Source organism: Hippoglossus stenolepis, chromosome 17, assembly GCF_022539355.2.
Source record: "Hippoglossus stenolepis isolate QCI-W04-F060 chromosome 17, HSTE1.2, whole genome shotgun sequence".
In the NCBI taxonomy this organism is placed as follows: domain Eukaryota; kingdom Metazoa; phylum Chordata; class Actinopteri; order Pleuronectiformes; family Pleuronectidae; genus Hippoglossus; species Hippoglossus stenolepis.
The window spans coordinates 7,969,856-7,990,598 of NC_061499.1; the positions used below are offsets into that span (position 1 = coordinate 7,969,856).

The 20,743-nt window shown below is 42.2% G+C and overlaps 1 protein-coding gene across 4 annotated transcripts in view; it reads right to left on the minus strand.

Moving 5' to 3' along the window:
- LOC118124389 (solute carrier family 45 member 4) overlaps positions 1 to 20,053 on the minus strand; it is a 51,000-nt gene extending 30,947 nt beyond the window's left edge. Inside the window, exons 1-3 of one of the 4 annotated variants that reach the window (XM_035182103.2) lie at positions 19,914 to 20,053; positions 17,924 to 18,005; positions 221 to 1,541 (exon numbers count right to left, since the gene is read on the minus strand). In XM_035182103.2, the coding sequence (XP_035037994.1) occupies positions 221 to 533 (313 nt within the window). In that variant the 5' untranslated portion in view covers positions 534 to 1,541; positions 17,924 to 18,005; positions 19,914 to 20,053. The other 3 variants (XM_035182102.2, XM_035182104.2, XM_035182105.2) reach the window with 3 other exon arrangements.
- Between the last annotated feature and the right edge of the window lie 690 nt (positions 20,054 to 20,743).

Sequence of the window (20,743 nt, forward strand, 5' to 3'; positions counted from 1 at the left end):
TTTTTCTTCTAATCAATGTTGTAAATACTGTTGATTTGTTGATGCATTCAGTGACAGGCAGCACCTATTGCATCCCTTACCCCCCGTTATGGTTAATAGTGTTAAGGACAGAGGATGTTGCACCTTGTTAAGCCCTATGAGACGAATTGTGATTTGTGAATATGGCTTATACAAATAACATTTGATTGATTGATTGAAGGTTTGTGGATCCTTTACTCACCAATCTGCAGCAGCACGGGCGTCACCAGCGCCGTCTCCATGGCGTAGCAGAACTCCCGGCCAAACATCACAGCTCCGTGCATCAACCATCTTTTCATGGTGATGCCTTCTATCGATTCTTCGCTCGCCACCTCCTCCCCACCACCACGGGTTCCTCCCCCACCTCCTCCCGATCCATCCGCCTTGCCTCCGGTTCCTCCATTCTCCCCGTCCAATCCCGATGCAGAGGAATTTTTGTCGTTGACACCGCCAACCAGAGATCCGACCTGCATAGCGTCAGCCTCTGTGTTCTGAGGAGGCATGGCGGTAAGCATGCACGCAACAAGAAAACAAGCGCACCCCTTGAAAAATCTGAGAACTACCAAAGAAAAAACAACCACTTCCCTACTTCCACAAACTACTTTGTAGATCAAGGTTGTAGTTACTCTAAAAACTAGTAATGACTTCCTGGAAGTAACTGAATTACAATCTTTACATGCTACAACTCGCCTGTCGTTGTAACTTGCTAGTTATTACCTATTAAAAAGGTGTTGGTGAAGTGATCAATTGCTAATACCACAAGAATAACAGATCATATCCCAGCACGCTAGGTCATGAAATCTATCTAAATTTAAAAAAGAAACTATTATCAATACACCCAACACAAATCTCAATTTCCTGATCTGCTAAAATACAGAAAACAAAAGAGTCAATCAGCAATCATTTGTCCTAAGTTGTCCAAAAACACGTCAAATTCAAGGCGTTTTGTTTAAATCCTCCTCTTGCCGCCTCGTTTTCTCCACTGAGTGGGGAAAAAGAAGAATCACAAAAATCAGCTTTCCAAAAAATCCCCAAAAATAAAAAGGAAGCAGCAGAATTTTCACAGGTAGAGTTTGCGGTACATTCCAAGCGGGAGTTTGTGCGTTTGCTTCTTTGTGAGTGTGTTGTCAGGTGAGAGCATGCCTGGCAAACTCTGTAAGCTTCAATGCGTATGTTGGTATGTCAGTGTTTTCATGCCTGTTTGTGTATGCCAGTGGTGTGTTTGTGTATGCGTGTCTGTGGTGTGGTGTGTGTGTGTGTCTGTGTCTGTGCGTGTGTGTGGTGTGTGTGTTTATGGCTTTTTTGTCATTGAGGTTGTCTCCCTCTTTTTTTTTTTTTCTTACTGTCTATTACAAGCAGTGAAAATCCATATAGAAGACCATTCAGTGAGTTCCAGAGTCATTTTGTGTATGGAGGGCTGGATGACGGAGAGGGTGGGGGCGCGGGGGGAGGGGGCAGGAGGAGGGCAGGCAGCGATGGTGGGCGGAGCTCCTCTGAAAATCCCCATCGATTGGCTGATCAATCTGAAGGAAGACAGCGGCAACCGGAACGCAACGAGTAGGTGAGGAGTGTCCCATTGGTCAGGAGGAGATTGGAGTTGGTTGAGAAGAGAAGGAGAAAAAGAGAAAAAGAACATGAATGAGTCACAACAATTTCACTTTAAAAGATGTGTTGTTGCATATACACAAAGCAATGCTGCAATGCAAGTTTCTCAGGTGTTACATACTAGATGCAGAGTTATTTAAGCAGCTTTCAGACATGCACTGAACTCTGGACTTTTCCTGAAGTTTTTTCCGAAGGGGGATTTATGTGAGAACTCAAATGTCAGACTCAGTTGCCCCAGGAACGTTCCTGCCAGCCCCCCTCACAAAATGTCCGCTAAATGCCAAATTGAGCCCTTGTGAGGATAGAGCAGGAAAATGTCCGGAAAATTCACACCGAAGGAGTGGGCATGTCAAAGTCGTTTCTCATATGGGGCAGTTCCACTTCCTAACGTTGTGAGCGTGTCTGACCCGGATAAACTCCTGCTGTGTTCTTCAAACTTGAAAGGAAAAGTTTGGAAAAAATGTCCAGACCAAAGTCTCAGGGCATTTTCCTGGGTTCATATCTAAAATATCTAGTTCAGGTACAAGATGTTCTGGTCCTGGGTAGGTGATGCACATTAACGCTGGAAAAAAATTGGAATTGCCAACTGGGAGTCAGAGGGTATAGGGTCAGTGTTCTTCCCTTAATTGCTCCATCAATGCTGCTTTAGGAAGATCTGCAGTCCAGAGCAGTTGCCAGTCCATGTTTTTTCTGTGTTTCTAATGACATTAAATGTATTTAAAAACGTATTTAGCTTACTGTATTATACTTTCCTCGTTTTCTACATTCAATGCCTTCTTCTAGCACATCAATAACACAATTTAGCAGCTCTTTTTCACAGTTTTTCGCAGAGCTTTTATTGCTGGACTAATTTCCCATGCTTTACTCCATGGTACACCAGAGGGTCTGCAGGCACAGTATTGAGTTGTAGTTCACAGACATATTTCGCTCAGAGCCCAATACACAATAACTGTACTTACACGCAAATTTGCCTTGATTTTGAGATGTGCACATCTGAAGCTTAACCCTGACCTCAAATACAATTGAGGTGATGACCATAAGAGTAAATACTCAACAGAAACTAAGTTGTGATTATGCTGAGAAATCAATTGTCCCGTTGAAAAACTCTGACCGTTATGCACATATTTAATCTTGTTAATATTGGGGATTATTAATATTATTATGGGGTTATTAAATTCTAGAAATAGCTTCTCTTTCTAGAAACTCAAGGATGTTTGGTATTTTGTTAATGGCACAGTCACCTTAAGTGCAAAAACCTCCTGAGGTTAGTAACTAACAAGGAAAAGGACATTCAACATCAAAACCCAGGTCCTGACACCATCAGAATCAGAGAGAAAATGTGAATTGAAAATGTGAAGGATGAAAGAGCGCAATTGTGTTTTATGAAGTGAAACGTTTTCAAACTGAGCTTCTGTTTCAAAACAGAGGGCTTGTGTGTGGTGGGAAGAAATGAGAGAAATGTAGACTGAAAAAAAAAAAGGAGAGAAAGAGACAGAGGAGTACAAGTAGTGAAGCCCTTTGGCGACTAACACGCCCGAGAGAGAGAGAGAGAGAGTAAAACACTGCATGGATGTTCGTTACGATTTCCCACAGAGTTGAATTCCAAAGTGCGTTTGTTTTGCATGCAGCGGGGCCGCTGGATTAGAACCCATGGCGACGCCACATTTCGTCACACCCAGCGTGCACTAATGCTTGCCACGTGAACGACACACAAACACACACGCACACTAAAAACAGCACTAAGACCCTCATCAAGCCTCTTAGGGAGAGGCGAAGGGAAGAAAACAAAATGAGAGAAAAAGGGAGGAAGGAGAGGAGTTGGGAAAGGAGGGAGGTAAGGAAGGATGGATGTCGGGTTGGAACAGGTGGAGAGTGTGAGGAAGTAGACATGGAGGGAGGGGAGAGTTTGAAGAGGAAGAGAAGGAAAGATGACAAATGACAGATGGAAGTACAAAAGGTCAAACATTTCTTTCTTTTCCTGGTTCTTATTCTCTCTCACTCCTCTCTTCATCTCTCCTCTCCATTTCCAATGCTCTCACAAGTCTCCATTGCCATTTAGGATACACTCATGATATTCCCACAAGATTTAATGGTTTCTATCTTGAACCATGTTCCGTGTTTCCACCAAGTTTGAAGAAAATCGGTTCAGGAGTTTTTGCGTCATCCTGCTGACCAACAAAATAACCAACCAACAAACAGACAGACAGAGGTGAAAATATAACTTTGTTTGCGGAGGTAATAAATATCCTATTTCAAGTGAGCCAGGTGGCTTCCGACCATAAAATACTGTGGGTAACTTCGCAGACAATGTATAAACAAACGTGGAAGTTGTGTCAACATCTAATGCGTATTTTTTTTCACCCTCTGGTATTTTCTTTTGCATTACATAGTTTAGAATATCACATTACAAAAACATTTGTTCGAATAACAAACAGCTAATTGCATCCAGCAAACATACATGTTTAGAGAAAAGCCGGGGGCCTGTTTGTTTGAGTTTAACAGCCAAACGTACACCCCTCTGTTGGCTGCACCTTACTCCAGCAACTTCAGAGTCTACTACTCGGTTTCCTCTTTGACCCAATTTGATTTTCTGGTGTCTGTAACCGCCAAGATTTTGCCAAGAAACCTTTTGGTGGCACCAATGGTGTTGTGATAAAAATCTGTTCTGTCATTACCACACATTTACTGAAGAAAATGGATCATGCAGCTTAATTTTTACACTTCCTAGTGAAGGCAATGGCCTAAATATTACTACAAGTTACTGGCGTAGTCTTTGAGTGTTGGACAACATAACATATAGCATTGTTGGCATCATAGATCAAGTGTGTTGCGCTTTGAACGAGGCTCATATTTGTGAAAGTGGAAAAACCATGAGAACAATGAGCCAGAAGAGTCGTCAAAAACAAAGAAATGTAAAAAAAAAAAACACGCATCAAGGTTCAGACTGAAATTAAAAAGGAGCTAAATCCATTTCAAACCTTTTTGAGCGATTTGTTTAAACTACTCCGACAGTGAAATTAGTTCGAGGCTGTTTTGAAAGTTAGAAGAGCTAAAGGATAACCCACCAGCTTTGAGTGCTTCTATCTAAATGGATGCAAATAATGAACATTAGAGTGATTTTAAGACTGAAAAATGGGTCAAATTAAACAAGTGTCTGTGCTGCAATCCATTCACACACCTTGTTCTCTCAGCTGACAGCACTATCTGGCCTGCATCTGTAATTCTCAGTCCTATATAAACACACCCAGACACAGACACAGACACAAAGCGTTGAGTGCTATCTGATTATATGTTCCGTACATTTGCAGCACCAGTCAGCTGTACCATTGTCTCTGTGTGTTAATGCAAAGTATGTGTGTGTCTGTAACATGAGCTCAGCTGGTATAGGATTACGTCTCAGCCTTTCTGGGAGACAACATAAACAAAATACAGTCTCACGTGAGAGAGAGGAGAGAGATAGAGGAAAGGGAAGGTGAAGAAAAGAGGGAGTAGATGGGGCTGGAGTAGAGTAAATGGAGGGGAAAGACAGGGAAGATGACAAAAAAGGAGGAAGTAGGGTGGAGAAAGGTGAGGAGAAGCATGAATGACGATGGGAGGAGCGAAAAAAGTATTTGAAAAACGATACTGTCACAAACTGGACGAAGAAAACAAGGTGAAGGCACAGAAGACGAGAGGAAAACAAGAATGAGAGCGAGGCATAGGAGATGCCTGTAAAGTTCAAGGTCAGAGACAAATTAAGAGTTGGCCGTCTCCTGTGACTCGCAGAACAACACACACCGACTAAAAACACGTCAGCCTGGTCTATTTCAGTGCGCGTTTATTCTTGTGCCACAGACCAGATTACCTGTGACACAGGCATGAAATCAGGGCTCAGCTCAGTCTCTCTCATTTCATCTATTTCTCTGCCGCTTCTTCTTCTCCTTCTCCCATGCAGGTCAGAGAACAGACGGCCTTGTTTCTGCTGCAGGTCTCATGTGTGAAACGTACCGTCAATGTGTAAATGAGCGGTGAAAAATGCTTCACTTGCTCTGGATGCTCTCGTGACCACCCTGTTGACATTAGCCATTTATGCAGACTACTGATCGTAGAAAAACATGGGCTCATTATGCAAATGTGAGGCATTTTGATTGCCTGTTACATCACAATGTCCTGGAAGTATCGACAACTGGCGAGGCGTTAAAAGAGCTTCAGGAGAAGTAGGTTCTCCCTTCGGTGCTTTTATGGACTTTGGGCTTTTTACCCTTGATAATTTACAAACACAAAAACCCAATAAAACACACTAAAGACTAAAAAAGCTTCGTATGTCTTTTTTAAAGCAAAGAAATCTGGGTTTGTCCAATGGTATATCTGTCAATCACAGGAACTACCTCCAAATATAAACCCCAAATTAACCATAAAGATAGATCAGATATTTTCACTCCAGAAGCACAAATGAGGGGGAGAGTAAATGAATGTGATTTTATGAGCTGCTGCTGGGAGCGATGATCTCCACTCTGTAAAACCCTCTAATAACCATCACAGCCAGTTCAATTCAGTTCAATCTGCTCCCGGTGTAACAAGAAGAAGAAGAGTCTACATCATTACAACAACTGATACTTTGTGTAGGGTCAACACACATATCTCTGAGTGTATGTGATCTTAGACTGCAATATATTCATGATTGCTCATGACGTTACCGCTGCTGGAACTTTTCCAACCCTTTTTCTGTGTGCTACTGTTTCTCTGGAGTCCCCGACACTATCTGATCAGGCTGAATCTGGACAAGAGATAGGGTGTCACACACCAGCGAGGCACGTGAACACACCACGAACATGACAAATAACACAGCCATGACCCATATAGAGGTTGATATAAATTACAAGGCTGACGACCTTATAGGATCAAGTTCACATACTGATGGGACCTATGGACGTTTATGTGCATTTAAAGGAGGGAAAGCGCGATACAGTAACTTAAAATAAAGAGGGGAGGATTTTGTTACTGAGAAATATTTTTCAGGACAGACCCAATGACCTGATTTGGTGCTTTATCGGGTTAAAATTAGGTATTTGTCACACTGATCACCTATGAAATCCAAGAAACCCCTTCAGGTTATTGATATGGATTCACTTCAGAGGCAGATAAGATGGGGGGAAATAACATAATCTGATTTTATAAAGTGCTGCTGAGAGCGATAAGATGTTCCTCAGTGTGTGAAACCCTCTATTAATGATCAAGCGAGTTCATTTCAGTTCAGTCATCTCCTGGTGTAACAAGAAGCTGCTTTTCCTTCGCTCATGATGAGTCTGCATCATTGCAACGCCTGGTACTGTGTGTGTGTATAGAAGTATTTTTGGCCGGATGGCAACTGTGAAGCAAATGACGAGCGGCCAGCGTGTGTTTGTGTACGTGTGTGTCACTGACAGATGTGTCTTCATCGGTCTGACTGGAACCACAGAGACTCTCATGCCTTTAGTCACACTCTGTTTCCCTTTTTCACATTTTGGACGAGCAGGAGACAGTTTTAGGACGTCTGCACCCACAGAGCAGAAACATGTAAACACACGGGCTGCTTCGCAAAGCCGCACTTTCACACAAACACTTCAGTATTCCCATGCAGCTGATAATACTCCCATGAAAAATAAGCATATTCCCAGCTGCTGGGAAGCAGATGGCAGAGATAAGCAGAGAAAGAGGGGGAGAGAGAGAGAGAGGTAAACAGGGACTGGATATGTGCATTATGGTGCAATGCTGCTGCAGTGCAGAGAGTGCAGGGTGGGGGGTGCACATGTGAATCAACGTGCACCAGCATCAATGACAAATCCCTTACTCACAACACAGGGCTTATATCAGTATATGGGCTGGTATGAAATGTGACGTAACACACCCGCTGTTCACATACGTGCACTCTCTCAAACACACTGGTCAACTTTCTCCCTGGAAATACTTGATTTCTTGATTGATTCTGATTCATGCAGGTATATATCATGTTGGATTTCCATGAGGAAGTAGATACGTCAATATTATTCAAGAGTAATCCCAGTAAATCTAAATATGACTGCTCCACCACATTAAACAAGCCAGCAGGCAGATTTAAATACACTTAATGTTATTAAGATCATATTCACGAGCAGCATGCGGGAAAAAAGTTCATGTCAAGTATTCGTCAGCTTTAAGTTAGCAAATAGAACGGCAATAAAACAATATTAGCAAGATTTCTCTATTAAGTTAATCTGATTTTATGTAACTGCTACATATATGTAATGATAAAAATATCTAAGTTAACTTATTTGCAATGCACAACGTGGCTACAAGCTGAGCAGTGCTGGTAACCTCTCTGGGATAACACATGAACGCCTCATATTCAATACCATCATATCTTACAAACTATTTCTGTGCTTTCAAAATTTTGTGAAGGCCGAAATTGGGTCTCACGACGTCAACAGCAATACTAGCTTGTACTCCACACGTGCTCAGATGATGTGTAGCAAGATGGCCTGCAACGTGAGGAAATGATAAGGCAAGATATTCAAGGTTCCAAGTCTTTGTCACATGCACAGAGCAAAACATGCAGTGGAATGAAAGAGATGCTCAGTTACTGTGCAAGAGTATCAGAGGGGGAAGATAAACTGGAGTCAAATAGATGTAAATAAAAAAGTACTGGTGCATTATTAGATTGATGTATGCATTTAAATGTATATATTTACAAGTACAAATATACGTGCAAATCTTACCACACATCTTAATCTTATCAAATCTACCAGCTAAAATGACCTGGTGTGCAGGTAAAAGTGACAGCGGCAGAAACAATCATGCAATATGTGCTCAGTATTGAGTGTTTATGTATGTGTGGACGTTTGTTACATTAAGACGTGTGGGTTGAGGACCTGAGGATAGAAACTCCTCTTCAGTCATTCGGCTTTGGCCATGTGACTGCAGAGGCGTCTGCCTGACCTCAGAAGTCTAAACAGTTCATTGTTGGGGGGGTGAAGTGTCTCCTCATGGGGTTTTTGGGCTCTCACGCTCCTGGTGTAGGGGTCTGGGTGCTGCGTTTAGCTGAACGGACCAACACCGATACCAGGCGGGGAGGCTGCCTGTTGGGAGGTTGAATCCTTGAACTTCTACAGCTGTTGGTGGTAGAACCTGTCTTGATTTTTACCTCCACCAAGGAGGTTATGTTTCCCGTTTCTTGGTTGGTCAGCAGAGTTATGCAAAATCTACAAAATGTATTTCCATAAAACTTGGTGGAAGGGGACATAGGCCTAAAGAGAACGCACTCAATATTTGCGCAGATCAAGACAAAGTGGAGGATCAGTTCTCAGTGCTGGATACGACAAGGTATTTAAAGTCGAGCCTCTCCACAGGTTCTCTATTGATCTTTGGTGGGTTGTACCTGCTGACATGTCAACCACCTTCCCCTTCTGCTGATGTTCAGAGTCAGGTTCTCATGTACTTACATTCAAGTACCAGTATGAACAAGTAAGTGTTTTACTGGTACTGATTAATTTGCTTCAATTACAAATTCAGAGTTTAGTTCAAGTAAAGAAATCTGGTAAATGTTGGGAACCTTAATCCTGAACTAAACTCTGAACTTGTAGTTGTACTTCATCGTACTTTCAGGAGACTTTCTGACAGACTAAAGTTGCCGGTGGTAAAAGGTCCTGAATGTTAAGAGTCACAAACTGGGGTGCGGGTCTATTTTGAGGGGTTTCAGAAACACAGGTTCAAGGACTAGGACAAAACAAAGTAACATGAGCCACTTTTTACATGTGATGAATTTACTGAAAAATATCAATTAACTAGTCTTGAATTATAACTACAACATACATTTTATGCTATTAAAGTTCATCCAATTATTATGGTTTTTGAACAATGACCCATCAAAACCTGACAGTCTTATGGCAGAACTTGCCCAAAGGTCACGATAGAATTAGCACATGACAGGATCATTTACATGAACTCATTTAAATGAACTCATTCAAAATGAACGAACCTGTTCTCTGTTGCTCAATCCAGTTTTCAAAAGCAGGGTTTGCGTGAGAGTTCTCTGCATTTTAAGGTAGTTATGCAAACTAGGAAACTGGTTTGCAAGTTTCCTTTTGCAAGTGCTGAAGTAGCACAAAGTCAAAGACGACCAGAGCTTTATAAAAACACTATGATATGTACAGTTTCTAACACAGTTATTGGTTTTTAAACCACACACAGTTTAATCCTTCAGGCCTGCCGATCTGTGCATGTCTAGACAGTTGATGTCAACGTTGTGTCTCGTATCTCATAAATATAGTATCATGTTTACGTAACATACTCACCCGGAGGATATTTTTTTCATGAGTAGCCCCGAAGACAAATGATAATCACAGACCCCTGAAGTAAAAAATCTGTTTCAACTACTGCAGGTCTGAAAGTTTGAAGCTAGATACTTTGAGGTTTTGACAAGCTGCTGACAGCAGCCTTGGCCTAGTTCTACACCGGAGTCACGTTGCTAGCTGTGTGTAGCACTCGCCACATAACCACACACACACACACACACACACACACACACACACACACACACACACACACACACACACACACACACACACACACACACACACACACACACACACACACACACACACACACACACACACACACACACACACACACACACACACACACCTCATCTGGGCCCCCTCTGACTACAGTACCCCCCACCCAACATCACATTACAGCACCCCCCAGTTGCATCGTGTCTTTCTAACCTCAGGGGGGGGGCTGCCCTCTTTTGGAGGGACTGTGTGTGTATGTATTTGTATGCGTGTGTGCGAGTGTTTATGTGTGTTTGTGGGTGTGTACCCTATCCTTTACAGTCCCCTGAGGCCTTTACCCAAAGGGGAGCTGCACGCCAACCAGGAGATAGAAGAAAAAAAAAAAAGATGATATAGATCTGCTTTATGTATCTCACTATTTGTGCATGTGTGTGTGTGCACGCACGCTTCTTTCCAGGCAATCAGTGTGACCCGGTCTGACACATTACAGCTTCACCTCTCTGATCAACACAAAATGAAAAACCTGAACATGCCTCTCAATCAGTTCTAACCTCACTGAGGACACACTAACTATGGGGCCTTTATTGTATCAAAACTATTGACAAAAGTGAGTCTCAATCCGTCTGTGTTTCATCAAATTCGTGAATGTGTACAGATATCTGCAAATCTGTATTTAGAATGTGTGTGTGTTATAGGATTTGAAAATGTGAAAAGAAAACATCTTCAAATATATATTCAGATTTGAAAGTGTATTCATATCTGTAAATGTCTAGACAAATCTGTAATTGCATACAGTCTAAATACAGATTTGCAGATCCCTGTACACATTCACAAATCTCATCAAACACAGACGGATTGAGACTCACATTTGTCAATAGGTTTGCAACAATAATGGCCCCATAACTAACCACTCCCATCCCTTCATACCGTCTTAGCACATTAACAACAAAACGCTGATGTGCCAATACAACACCTCATCATCACAGTGGCACGTTGACAATGAGCCAAGATAATTAACACTGCCTGCACTGACCAGTTCAGGAATGCTAAGGACCTTAAAGATGGCAACCCTGATCATACATCTAATGGAATATTCCACTGCACAGCGAACACAGCGCACACATGCACGCACACACCTCCCACATGCACACGTTTGTTGCTGATAAAGGCCAACTGAAATCAGCAACAACAAACTGCAGCGCCTCACAAACACACACTCTAGCTGTCAACATTTAAGTCAAATAGCCCCAATCTGTCAAACAACTTTGTACAAATACATGTTATAATTATCATGCAAACAAACACACGCTCTGCAGCAGTGATGATACGTTACAGAAATAACTCTTGATATTGTTGCCAGAGCAACATTTTTGATGAACTTTTTGCCGCAGCATTGCTCTGGCTCGCTGCTGCTTTAATCACAGAGGAACTTCTTGTTCACTATAATCTCCTGTTGTCTAGCTGCTGAAAACCACCCTCCCCCTCCCATTAGTAATAAAAAAGCTATTATATGAGAAGTTAAAACCGAGATCAAAGTCAAGTTCCTCCTTTTTCTGTTCCTTCTCCTTCATGTTGTTTTTCTGTCAGATCAGGGCGGGAATGAAAAAACTGTTTTTTGGCTGTGGACAAACCAGACTGCATCCAACTGGTTTACCAAATCTGTAAACAACTTCTGAAGGATGAAAACAAACAGAGTCTATTTGAGAATGAGAGACATGTCAGTAGATGTGTGTGATGACTCCATGTCATCCATCTGTATCTGTATGTGGATCGCATATCTCTAGAACTGTTCATCATATCCACTTCACACTTGGCCTGTGTATTGTTTAGGGCCCAAGGAGGCGCTGTGTCGAATTTGGTGCGATTTGGACACACGATACGTTTAATATCAGTAAAATTGGAAGAAATAGCCGACTAGCGTTCTTTCACAGCGACTGAGACTCATCAACGAAAGTGACCGACAACAGCATATTCACCACAACAGCAACAACAACAACAAATCCAGTTCGGGGTTCTGTGCACAGAGTCGAGCTTCACTGAACTTTGAATCAACAGGTGAACAGTTCTTTGTGCAGCAGCGGTGGCACAGAATTAGGGTTTTGAGTCCTGCAGCCGGTCTTTAGTTTCAAAGTCTGTCTGTGATAACTTTGCTTTTATTTTGAATTCTGTTGAACCCTCTTTATTCTATGGCTGCTGAGAAATCTGCTCTAAAGTGTGTGTGTGTGTGTGTGTGTGTGTGTGTGTGTGTGTGTGTGTGTGTGTGTGTGTGTCCATTACCCTGAGTGCAGCACTACTAAAAGCGTTAACGACTCTACTGGCCCACAGCCAGATATCTTCTCTCCCCTTTCAACCTCGATACCTGACTACTTGTCTGTGTGTACGGCCTCTGTGCCTCGGCCTCTGTGACACTCGCATGTTCACATCCAGAACAGTTATTATTAGTCAACAGAAGGTCATACTAAGTTAATGCCAAAGATCCATCAGTTCCAGCATCTCAAATGTGGAGATTTGATAGTTTTCTTAACATTAAAAACATCTAATGCAGAAATGAGCATGAGAACAGCGCTCTCTTCACAATACAGACTTGTTATGTTCCAATTCAGGGGCCGTCATCTTCGAGAGCAATGAGGAGAGTGAGGGCTGGGACGGTTTGGTCTACTGAGGATTTGCTATTTGCATCACCAGCTTGTCCTGCTCTGACAGTTGCATCGTTAGCTACCTTAAGCGAGTGCACTTGCTGCGGTTCAGCCACCCAGATAGCTAGCTCATTAGCTTTGTCAACGATGCACAATCAATCCTGGGATAGTTTGGCCCAGGAAGTTTCCACCCGTTGGATCCTTCGTTGCTCGGTTGTGGAAGGACACATTTGTCGTCTGCATTTGAAGGAGCCTCTTTAGTTGCGCTGCTGTGACTCAATCAGTCATCACAATGTTTTCACTTGTCACATTTGTATACTTTAATGCACGATACAATGACTGCACTTTGTAGAGACTACCGGTCAGAACTGGATGTGGTGCGTGCTTTTGCCAACAAAGAGACGTAAAAGGCAGCCAAGATCCACAAAGCAAAGTGGATGACTCAGCAAAGATGGGAACACTGATTGGAGGAAACCCAAAAAGATGCTTTAAGAGTGAAATTTCATCACCTGATTTCAAAGTGCAGGATGAAATGACTTTGGGAAAAACTTTGAGGAAAGAAACCTCAATGACGTGCTGCAGTTGGTTCTCTGAACGTTTGGCTCGAAGTGCATTTGCTTCATCAGAAAACAACTCGCTGATGGGAGTATTAAAATTAACCACAGGCGGCCAAACAGCTCCGGAGTGTGGTTAAGCTAAATTTGTTCAAGCTTTTCATGCTATCTAATTTGAGACTCATTCTGCCCTGAAGGGAAATCTAACCTTCATCATAACATTCAGTGCATTCTGTAGTTAACTGTGATTGGAAAGATATGAGAAATATCAGTAAATGCACAAAAGGCTTTAAGAGATAATCTGAATTAGTATCAGGCCGAGATAAAGGAGAAGCAGGCTGCTGGTCCAAATCTCTACAAGAATGGAGAAAGAAATAATTGAGCAAGTTAATAGGCCTGACGACAACTTCATTAAGTATCTGCATTGTGTTTTTCAGAGGACGAGATTTGGCTCATGCTGGTGCTGGCTGCGTCCGTCTGGCTGTGTTTGCACTTTGGAGGACGAGAACATTCTTCACACTTGAACTGATTTATAAGCAGGATTTCACACCACCACAAGCTTCTGAGAAACACCAGCTCACTGTTCTGTGCTGACTGCAGCGGCAGCAGGTACAAGAGGGTAGGAACGTCTGATTTAGGACAGTTGTTTTCTATATAAAGAACAGTGACCACAGGGGACCTTTAACAGTAAATTTAGCCGTGGAGGACTGGGAGGAATGAAAAGATGCCAGTGGAAACAAGGAAGTGGGTTCAGGTTGTTTTGTTTTTTTAAATTTGACAAAAGAGGTATTATCAAAGTAGTTTTCCCCATTCACTTGGGTAATGTAACACAGTATTTGTTTTAAGCATATTGCAAGCCTCTTTCACACTAACAGCTTCTTCTCTAAACTCCAATAGATGATTTTTATGTTCCCATGAGTTTTAAAAATGAACTAAAACAATCTTACCACAAGGTCCATTTAGTGGCTATTATGTAGCTTTTATTTTGCTTCACACAACCGTCCTAAGGAAACGCACTTTTCCCAGTGATCAGGCTGCAGAAGCTCTCTGTTAAAGTGTCTTTGCTAGTTTCAGATCTACGCAGTGGTAATTTTCCCATCCAACACCCACATCGATGCTGGTGCAATTGTAAATGCACTTGCACCAGCATCTGAGTGCATATTAGCCCATTGTTTTTAAAACGAGGCGTGGTCAGGTGTGTTGTCGGTGCATTATCCTGAGGCAGCAGAAAGCGGTTGCACAACCGACCAACAAAAAACCTGGTCTCATGCAAGAGGCACAACATGGCACAGCTGAGTCAAGGGCGTGGAGTCATGATATATATATTTTTTTAACTTTTATATTACTATCTGGCAAATCCCCCACTCTAATAGAAATCCACCAAGGTACAAGCACATCAGACTGCAGAACAGCGCTCTGATTGGTTTATTGCAAGCGAAACAAACTCAGACAGTGCATACCTCTGTGTAACCCTGCTTACAATCCAACAAACGAACGCTGATGAAACATAGTCTCCTTGGCGGAGGTAATAAAGAGCATGCTACCCTTTCGCTCCATGCACCCAGCACGAGGACCCTTTGTGCTTTTGTCTAGAAGCTATTAAAACCCTGAATGCATTTGCACCATTCACTTTAGATCATGGTCTTAAATAGAGCCACACATGTACAAATGTAATATTTTCTAAGCGGCATAAACCTTTCTTTGAATTTGAGATTCAATTAAAAGTTTTCTCCTTCTACTTCAGTATTTGATGAAAGAATAAAAACCATGTCTGCTGAGGAAGATTGACTTAAGGCACCTTAACAGATACTAAATGGGCCTTATGGTTATTTTATGAGCGACTTGTTCCAAAGCCAATAACAATTTTTTCAGTTGGAGCCACTACGTGATAAAAATGTCATGCATCTTTGCACACACACACACACACACTGATTTCTTTTGATTGTGAGTGATGGGTTTAACCACCTGGAACCAAATACAAGCTCAAGATATGAGTGAAAATGGAAACCAAAAGAGGGAAGAAGATAAGGGTAAAATTATTTTGGAGGAGAAACAAGTGAGAAATAAAGAGGAGGGACGACAGGAGCGCAAGCAAACAGAGTGGAAAGTCTTTTGTATTATTGACAATCTCTCTCACTGCTGTGTGTGTGTGTGTGTGTGTGTGTGTGTGTGTGTGTGTGTGTGTGTGTGTGTGTGTGTGTGTGTGTGTGTGTGTGTGTGTGTGTGTGTGTGTGTGTGTGTGTGTGTGTGTGTGTGTGTGTGTGTCCTCTAACTCAAAGCCAGGGCTAAATAGAGTACAGCCATCTGATATTGACTTTGATAACCGTCCTCCACCACTAGAAAACAACCAGGCATGCATGCAGCTGTGTTGCTGATCCACACACACGTACTCGCTGGCCTGCAGATTTCCCGTTAACATTGATCTATTGCACTGCAGAGTAATCAATATCATTACTCCATTATCACTACTATCTGTTTTTCCTAGAAATACTGTCACTTTCTCCTGATCTCTGTGATCTGAGGCAGAAGTTCAGAGAGAATCAAACAATTAGGAGCCTACAACTGAACAACTGTAGTAGTTTTTACCCAGCTGGAAAGTGAGCACCTACCAGTCTTGAGTCCCACCGTGCAGGATCTTTACCCAAACCCAATTTCGAAATGTTTGTTGCATCCAAAAACGTTGTAAAAAATGCAAACAGGCCACGACTGGTCCGGTTGTCCCTCAGCTGCCGAATACTGTGTCTCCAACCAGCTTCTAACAACACAACAGCATTTATAGCTGCAACAAGTGTGTCTGTGTGTGTAAGATCTGGTGAAGATAAGGGAGGCTATTGATGGCACTGATGTAAGTGAGACGACAAACACACACACCAGCATAAACACACAGTCTTGTGCTGCGATCAGAGGTGGGAACTCGTACTCGCTCGCTCTTTTCTTTCATCTCTCTCCCGCTTTCGCTCAGGTTTGTGTACAAAACCTTCACACTAATAGGAAATGGGTTATCTACACACAGGATCAAGGCTCAGGATTCAAAGCCAGATCTGCTGTTAAGTGAGTGTGTTGTATGAAGAAAGGCTAAGATGTTGAGGGAGGGGCAAAGGGACAGAATGAAGCAGAGTATTACTTATAAAAGACGGGAGCAGCAGTGTGGTTTGATCACTTCAACAAACGTTTAGCCAGACAAACACATTACTGATGATTGTTGCTGTGACTTTCCAAAATCCTGCGTGGGATAAGAATTCAAACTCATTTATTTGACTAAACCCCCCCCTTCAGCACCCATATAACTCTCAGCAAGAAAGAAAATAAGCTTTGTCCCTAAAATGTGAAACTCCTCCTTACACATAGAAGAGGTTTCTGGTCTAAATGGACGGTTAACTTTTTCAAATTTTGTCCTGCAGCTTTTCACTTTACTTCCATAGACTAGTTCCAGTGCAGCTCCATGTTTACTTCATCTGAGTTTGGAGGATGTAGCTTGATTGGACCGTTTTGTTTGCAGTGAGAAAAGAAAGCAAGGACTTGACACCGCTGGTGACGGTGATACACAATAAGCACCTGAAACCACAGTGCAGCAGGACACCCATGTTGTTTTGAGGAAGCTACAGGTTTCGTCTGCTCCAACTGAGACTCCCAAGCTTCTTCGCCTGATGTGGAAACCGCTAACCAAACAGATCTGGAGTTGCAGCGAGGGTACTGGTGCTCTGCTCACGTTGCAGTATTCAGCGGCCGTCTGGGAACAAGCTATGGTCCATTTGGAACAAGACTAATACTACCGGCTTTGGTGCATGAAGAAATTTGTTTGTTTTAGTGTATTTGAGCCACAACTCAACCCTAAACACACGTTGTCAAAGTGAAGTCCCCCATGAATGTCTAATATATCATTTCGCAAACCCAATCTTCCATAATGTGCATATGTATACAGGGGTGTTTTTTCCCAGTAGACAAAACATGTACAAAAAGTGCATTAATGTGCCTGAGTGTGGGTTTTCATGTGACTGAGTGTATGTGATCTTTTGTGTCTGACAACATCTATGTGGTCGTCCCTGTGCGTGCATGTGTGTGAGCAATACCACAATGCTGACGCAGCACCAGTTGATAGTCAGCTACCATTTCATCAAGAGGAAGTCAATTCCTGTCACTTCAGCTGAGCTGGCCGCTCTGCAGCGAGCAACGTGACACAGCATCAAAGCGCATCAAAAACCAAGAGTGTGTCGATTTTGGATGAGGAAGTGTTTGCGTGTTATTGCTGATCCCGTCGAAACCAAGACTAACACATCAGACTTTCAAAGACAATAGAGGGCGAACATCTGTTGGTTAATTACATCTCCCTTTGTTTTTATGCAAATTTACTGAGCCAAGAGGCAAAATAACTCCCTCACAAGAAGAAACATTCAAAAATGCAGAGAGAGAGAGAGAGAGAGAGAGAGAGAGAGAGAGAGAGAGAGAGAGAGAGAGAGAGAGAGAGAGAGAGAGAGAGAGAGAGAGAGAGAGAGAGAGAGAGAGAGAGAGAGAGAGAGAGAGAGAGAGAGAGAGAGAGAGAGAGAGAGAACAACAAAACGAATGGTGCCTCCTTGGTGTTTGTGTGTGTGCGCTTTCCACTCACCAAAAGGCCCTAAAAGCTTCATAAATGTCGTTGAGACGTTGTTGTTTGGTCCAGGCTGCAATCTTAAGTCCTGAAGTCGTACCTGAACACACACACACACACACACACACACACACACACACACACACACACACACACACACACACACACACACACACACACACACACACACACACACACACACACACACACACACACACACACACACACACACACAGTTAAGGCCCAGCAAATTATGACAGTGCACACATACACATGCAGTAAGTCATTGTGTACACATACATTAAATCAAAATGGCATGTGCGCTCCAACACTCTTATGTACCCAAGCATAGAAATAAATCAGCAGTTGTCAACACGTACAAACCGACTAACTACTTAACACACAAGCCTTCAGCACCAGTGATATGACAGAGCTGCAGCCGCCAAACACACATTTTTTCACTTAAAAGCTGAAATGTAAATGAAAATAGATCAAATCTATCTAATGGGGACTCCTAGTGGCAAATTAGTTAACTGTGAAGGCAACTAACTTATTCTCTGCTTTAAGAGATTAATCACTTGGTCTATAACATGTCAAGGAGCCCAACATAACACCTTGGACTGGGAGATTAAACAATATCAGCAATAATCACAATCGATAGCAATCTAACAAAAGTCCAATACGTATTGATTTAATACTTATGCATTGAGTAAGCACAGCAGGGAGGTATAACACACAATAGATCTACCTCAGATTCATATAATGTTTTGCTGTTTATCAAGTGTTACAGTGGACCAAAAGTAGGTGAGATTTCTTCATCTTGTTCTTGCTAACACGATCAATATATATTGTTTGTAAAAGAAGGTAAAAAAAAAAAAATCTTTATTTTAACCTTGGAATGTCATACTTCATTTTTTGCTGCTCGTGTCCAGAGACGCAAGAAAACAGGAAGAAGCAGGAAACATTTGCTGCACATACATTAAAGGTCAAAGTAATTATCTTGTGGGAACAATATCTTTATATGTCGTGCTAAAAAGTTATTTATCGTGTGCTAACAAGTTATATATTTGTTGTGCTAACAAGTTTTTTAATTGTCGTGCTACCAAGTTATTTATCGTGTGTGCACTGGCTAATTATCTTGTTTGCACATGATAGGTATATTTATTGTGTGTGACAGAGTTTGTTTACCTTTAGTGCACAAGGTATTAAACGTGTGCGGATGAGTTTTTATGTTTCATCGTGAGCGGACGAGTAATTTATCTTGTGCACAAGTTATTTATCGTGTGCTAACAATTAAAAAAACAAACAAACATCACCTTTCATTCTCTGCACAGAAAGAAGAGTTACTAACCACAACAACAAGCACTCAGGAGCCAAAATCAGCATCAAACTTGAAAAAAAAAAACAATGTCACATTTTTCTACATAATTACCGATATCGACAGACTCAATTTAAACCATATATCGCTCGGTCCTGTCAGATCCTGTGACCTTTAAAAACGCACCACAGGCATCTCGTCCTGTTTTTTTCTCAGTGTTTTCATGATGTCAGCTTGTCAACACCTGCAGCTCCGCTCTCACATGCAAACCTCTCGTTCCTGGTTGGTTACGACACCGCAGCGATGAAAGCGCATGAAGCTAAGTCGTGCCCTGCAGCCTCCGGTCTGTTTCTAAACCCTCTCTACCTGCCTGACACAAGCGACGACACAACACTGTATAATTAGAGCAGCCCGCTTAGAAACCTGACCTCTGCCTGAGCGCCTGTCTGCTCCTCTCGGGCTCTTCTTGTTTTTGACACGGGCCTCCTGAAACTACAGTAAACGCTGCTGCTTCTTCTTCTTCTTCCTCCTCCTCCTCCTCCTCCTCTCTGCACCAGCAACCTGAGATGCTGTGTTAGCCGGAGCCTGACAGCCGGAGACCCGGAGAAACCTGCCTGCAAAAGCGGCTGCAAAAAACCCCCGTCCGTACCCGTGTGGCCCCCGGTGCTTGAGCCGGACCCCGCAGCTCACCTCGCCGGGTGGTGTCAGCCGCTGGCTCCGCTGGTGTTGTGGTGGGACGGTCGCTCCGCGGCGGCTCGTGTAGCCTCGGTGGTTCTGCAGCTGCAGCTGAGGTCGGAGCTTTAAATCCGCCTTTAAAGGAAGAAGCGTCGGAAGAGATGGCTTCCGCCGACGTCACGGCTTCATCTGCATAAAGGGGCGGGGCCGCGGCGGTGGTACACAAAACAAGCAGGAGCTGATTTGTGTTAAAGGAGACGTTTGGGGCTCATTATCATTAGAATGTGTTTACAAGGCTAATGTATAATTCTTTTGTATAGATAAAATGATGTGATGATAAAATATTTGTGTTAAACTTTGTTTGTAGAGCACCTTTCAAAACACAAGGTTACTTTACAGGTTGAAAACGAGAAATTCAAGGCAAACAATAGAAAACAGTTAAAAAGCAAACAATGAAATAAGCAGTTTTAAATGTAAACAATGAATAAAGCAATTTTAAATATAATAACATATTATTACATTTTAAATTACTCTATTTCCAATAGCTTCCTCCACCTTATCATTAATAGAAATTCTATCATATTTTAATAGTGTATTGGACTTCCACTGCACCTTGTGTATTTTTACCTTCTATTCTATTGTATTTTAATATGCCTGTCTGCTATGATAACTTAATTTCTCTCCAAGGATCAACAAAGTAATCTATCCATTTATCTATCATCTATCTATATATCTATCTATCTATTAGAATGTATATCAAATAATAGCATATAATCATATTTAACATTCCTCTTAAATTGTTTCCTATTGCTACTATTGCCTTCAATATTTAGTTTTTAACTTGT